The sequence below is a fragment of the Miscanthus floridulus genome, chromosome 2 (genome assembly GCF_019320115.1).
Source record: "Miscanthus floridulus cultivar M001 chromosome 2, ASM1932011v1, whole genome shotgun sequence".
In the NCBI taxonomy this organism is placed as follows: domain Eukaryota; kingdom Viridiplantae; phylum Streptophyta; class Magnoliopsida; order Poales; family Poaceae; genus Miscanthus; species Miscanthus floridulus.
This window is the reverse complement of record NC_089581.1, coordinates 70,384,435-70,388,942: the sequence shown is the minus strand read 5'-3', so window position 1 is coordinate 70,388,942 and position 4,508 is coordinate 70,384,435. Positions and strand designations below refer to the sequence as shown.

General features: G+C 45.1%; 1 protein-coding gene across 1 annotated transcript; it reads left to right on the top strand.

The window, feature by feature from the left end:
• Positions 1-984: 984 nt before the first annotated feature.
• On the top strand, positions 985-2,029 carry LOC136539085 (chitinase 2-like). Its single transcript, XM_066531018.1, has one exon. It carries the CDS (start codon positions 1,038-1,040, stop codon positions 1,965-1,967), a length of 930 nt encoding a protein of 309 aa, XP_066387115.1. The 5' UTR covers positions 985-1,037; the 3' UTR covers positions 1,968-2,029.
• Positions 2,030-4,508: the final 2,479 nt, after the last annotated feature.

Below are 4,508 nucleotides of genomic sequence, written 5' to 3'. Positions count from 1 at the left end.
TTCTGCGAATCATTAGCTGGTGCTACATCAGATTTCCATTCAGTGCATATCTTCTCGAATATCTGCAGAAAAGTATTGTTTCTTCTAATTTGTGTTGTCACATGTCCTTTTCAGTGTATTGTATTTTCACGTCGTTCTTGGTCAAAGTTAGTAGCCTGAAACCAGAACTTGTATCCAATAGCACGCTGCAGGTCCAACTCTCAGACATACTCCTATATAATCCATTTGAAACAGTCCAACATAGCAGCTGTCCTTTCCTTTTCTCTTGTCACTGTAACTAATAAGAACAGGGAAAGTGAGGGATTTAGCCCCACGCCCACAAACTGTGCATCTAGATCAAACAAGAGCATTTTTTCCCTGGTACCTTTGATAAATTCCAAGCCAACATAGTGGTGTATTTGATCTCTGAAGTCAACTGTAGGTTGGGTATATGTACCTAGCCTCTCATTTGTATCTTCTGGAAGTGGACCAACAAGATGTGTTTGCAAGATTAGTCGTTTCTCCGAGCTGTTGCCAGACCTTCAAATGCCAAGTTGGAGGCACTTTCTCGTTACCTGCTGCAAGATTTGTTTGGAAGAAGCAAACACTGCAATGAAGATCAAAACACAGTAGCGCACCTAACATTCAGAGAATGTTATAATCTTCAGTAATCTATTCTCTTCGATCGTCTACCTTTTCTGCTAGCATTACTACTTCCGTATCCATTGACTGCATGGGTAAGGGTCAGCTACTGAGGAGCATATTCAGTTTCACTTTGATGAGCTTCCTTCAATCTGGATGCTGACATCTCTGACGTGATCTGCTACGTTCAGACTTAGTAGTAGTAGTAGAAAAGTCCACTGTTCAAAGTTCAACGCCATTTAATTTTCTTTGAAAAAAAATATATTTATACTAATCTGATAATCTCGATTGGCATTCGCCTGCCCGTACATACAGATATATATAAATACCCCGATGCTCTTTTAATTTGCAGCTCCACCTCCACCTCCACCAATCCAACCAACCATTGGCCATTGCAAAGCAAAGATACTTTAACAATGGGCTGCTCGAAGCTGATTGCATTAGTACTTGTCCCGGCTCTTGTAGCCGTCCATGTCCATGTCCCAATGGCCAGCGCAGCCAACTCCAACCTGTTCCGGGACTACATCGGCGCCATCTTCAATGGCGTCAAGTTCACCGACGTTCCCATCAACCCGAGAGTCCGGTTTGACTTCATCATGGCCTTCGTCATCGACTACACCACCGCCACGGAGCCGCCCACCCCGACCAACGGGCAGTTCAACATCTTCTGGCAGAACTCGGTGCTGACGGCCTCCGCGGTGGCCGCCATCAAGCAGAGCAACCCGAACGTGCGGGTGGCCGTCAGCCTCGGCGGCGCCACCGTGAACGACCGGCCGGTGTTCTTCAACATCACCTCCGTGGACTCGTGGGTGCAGAACGCCGTGTCCTCCCTGACCAGCATCGTCCAGGAGTACAACCTGGACGGCATCGACATCGACTACGAACAGTTCCAGGCAGACCCGGCCACCTTCGCCGAGTGCATCGGCCGCCTGGTGACCACGCTCAAGCGCAACGGCGTGATCAAGTTCGCTTCCATCGCGCCGTACGGCAACGCCGACGTGCAGCGCCATTACCAGGCGCTGTGGGCGAGCTACGGGAGCGTCATAGACTACGTCAACTTCCAGTTCTACGCCTACGGCGCCAGCACGACGGAGGCGCAGTACGTGGACTTCTTCAACCAGCAGCTCGTCAACTACCCTGGGGGCAACATCCTGGCCAGCTTCACCACGGCGCCCACCACGACGTCGGTGCCCATCAACACGTCGCTCAGCGCTTGCCAGACGCTGCAGTCGCAGGGCAAGCTCTACGGAATCTTCATCTGGGCGGCCGATCATTCCAGGAGCCAAGGATTTAAGTACGACACACAAGCACAAGCGCTGCTCGCCAACGCTCCTGCTGGCTACTAGATAGTATACCTACCATACCTTCAATGCGTTTAAGTTAGATTTGGATTTTATTTTCGGGTGCACTAATATTATGTATGGAATAAGACCTGGAACGTGGGATTTTTTTCTACTTCCTACGTTTTTTCTTGTGAAAAATAAACTGATTTCTATAAAATTTCTATATAACTCACTACTACAGTAAACTTAACCGAGATGGGCAAAAGGGATTTCCCAAGGCGGGCAACTTATCGGTTCAAATGCGGTCAAAAGGTCATGGTAAATGATTGATTTACCGAGGCGGTTCAAATGCCCGCCTCGGTAAAAAAAAAAGGAAAAAAAAAGAAAACCCGTGGATAAGCCCAGCGAGCTCATCCATGGGCCGCCACCGTAGCTACACGCCGGTGACAGCATCCTCATCGGACCGCTGGGATCCGGCCGCCCGCCGCTGGATTCGGCCTTCGGTAGCTAAGATCCGGCCGCCCGCCACCGAGATCCGGCCTCCGGCCACCGGATCCGCGAGCAAGGGAAGGGAGGGAAGGAGCGCCACCGGATCTAGCCTTCCGCCACCGCATCTGCCTCGATCCATGAGCGAGCAAGATCACCAACAAAAAGGGGGGCATTTTAATTGAGAGTGTGGGCATCGATGATCAACTTGCCAATATCTTCATCAAGCCACTTGATGAGAAGAGGTTTTGCAAGCTAAGGAATGAATTAAACATACTTGACTTCTCAAATATGTGTTGATGCACCCCCATTATATGACATGCCTCTCCTTCGAGGAAAGCAAGGTAAAGTTGATTGACATGTCTTTCATCCATTGCTAAGGACTTGTTTAGTGTATCTAGTCATTCCTCACATGTCTTAGGCTCATTCATGAAAATCAAATGAATTTGATGCTTGTATGGTACCACTAATGCATGTATGCTTGAAATGATCTAGTGGTAGCATATGACATGTTTGTGGGCTTGTGAACCTAGTGTTTGATCTTGAAAATGAGCTATAAGTGTTTAACTCAACATGGTACAAGATAACCCTTGTTTGGAGGTGTGAAGACGCTTGTCCTTAATTAAACCGAGTTAAATATCTTTTACAAGTGATCTAGATTGAACCAAATTGGGAAATGATCCTCACTTAACATGGTTTCACCCCAACCTATCTAAAATTTGAGCTCACCTTTTATGCTAATTGTTGACAAGGGGGGAGAGAAATTCACAAAGATAGTAAAATAGGAGGAGCAAACAATTGTTATGACAAAATAAAGGAATCAATTAAAATTTGAAGCACACAAGTAGGGGGAGCAAGCTCATAATCTTGTATGTTGCATTTGTATGTGCATTACATATGTTTGCTTGCATGGCACAAGTTTTTAAATTCCATATCCATGTTTGTGTGGTGTATGCTAGATTGTAGAAAATGTTTGATGAAATGAAAACTAGCATGCATAGGATAGCTAGATATTCCTTGATCTTTTACAAGTGGTACTAGAACCTTGCTTCTAATGTTGATCTCACGAGGTATCTAGTTTGTCTTTGCTTTTTAAGTGATATCTAGCAAATCATAGTGCTAACGATGGTGTTCAAATGGCTACTCCGATTGGTATCACGATTCAAAGGTTCATTCTTTATATCTTAGCATCATTTGGTAGCTATTACTCTCCCAAACTTCCAATCCATGCATATGTGCAAGCTTTTAAATCCAAACTCTTAACATATATGTAGGGGGAGCTAATACTACCAAATTAGGTTTATGAAACTTATCCATAACCTTTACACATGGTAATATGCTTGGGAAAGCAACATGAATCCAAAAAGATTTCATTGAACATCTTTGTAAATAGGTTATCATCAATTACCAAAAAAGGTGAGATTGAAAGACCTAGTTTGGTTTTGGATAATTGATGAAACCTAGGGACTAATCCTTGTGCTAAGTATGTAGACATGAAAGGATGGCCCCATGCCAAGTGGTGGAGTAAGAGGATGATCATGGTGGATGATGATGACCAAAAGGTGATCAAGTGCTCAACTTGCAAAAGAAGAAAGAGAAAAACAAAAACCCTATGAAGATCAAGGCAAAGGTATTGCTTAGGGTTTTGGTCTTGGTGACCAAGACACTATAGAGAGTATGATCATGTTTATGATCTATAGCCATACTATAAAGAGGGGAATTCTTTGGCTAAACGGTTTATCGAGTGCCACTAGGTGGCATGATTCTTGCATATGCATTAGGAACCTAGTGTGCTAACATTTAACCCTTGAAAAATGCTTGAGAAAATGCTAACACACGTGCACACAAGTTCTACACTTTGTGGTTAGCAACTTGGAAGCAAGGGTGAAGAGGTTGCGGACTTAGAAAAAGGAAAGGAGGAGAAAGTCTTTGACCGGACTCTAGTCTCAGGGTGACCGGACTCACCCCGGGCGCGTCTAGCCAGTTGGCGCAGAGGAGAAGCTATGCTCGGTTGTAACACCCCTGGTGTTACGAGCTTGCTTAGCACCGAGATTTAGGTCCGAGAGGAATTAGCCAAACAAGTTTTTGGGTTTTAAAATTTATAACGCACGTGAAATG

Bases quoted from the DNA above. Each gene is read 5' to 3' on its own strand.
- LOC136539085 (XM_066531018.1), top strand. From the start codon at position 1,038: ATGGGCTGCTCGAAGCTGATTGCATTAGTACTTGTCCCGGCTCTTGTA.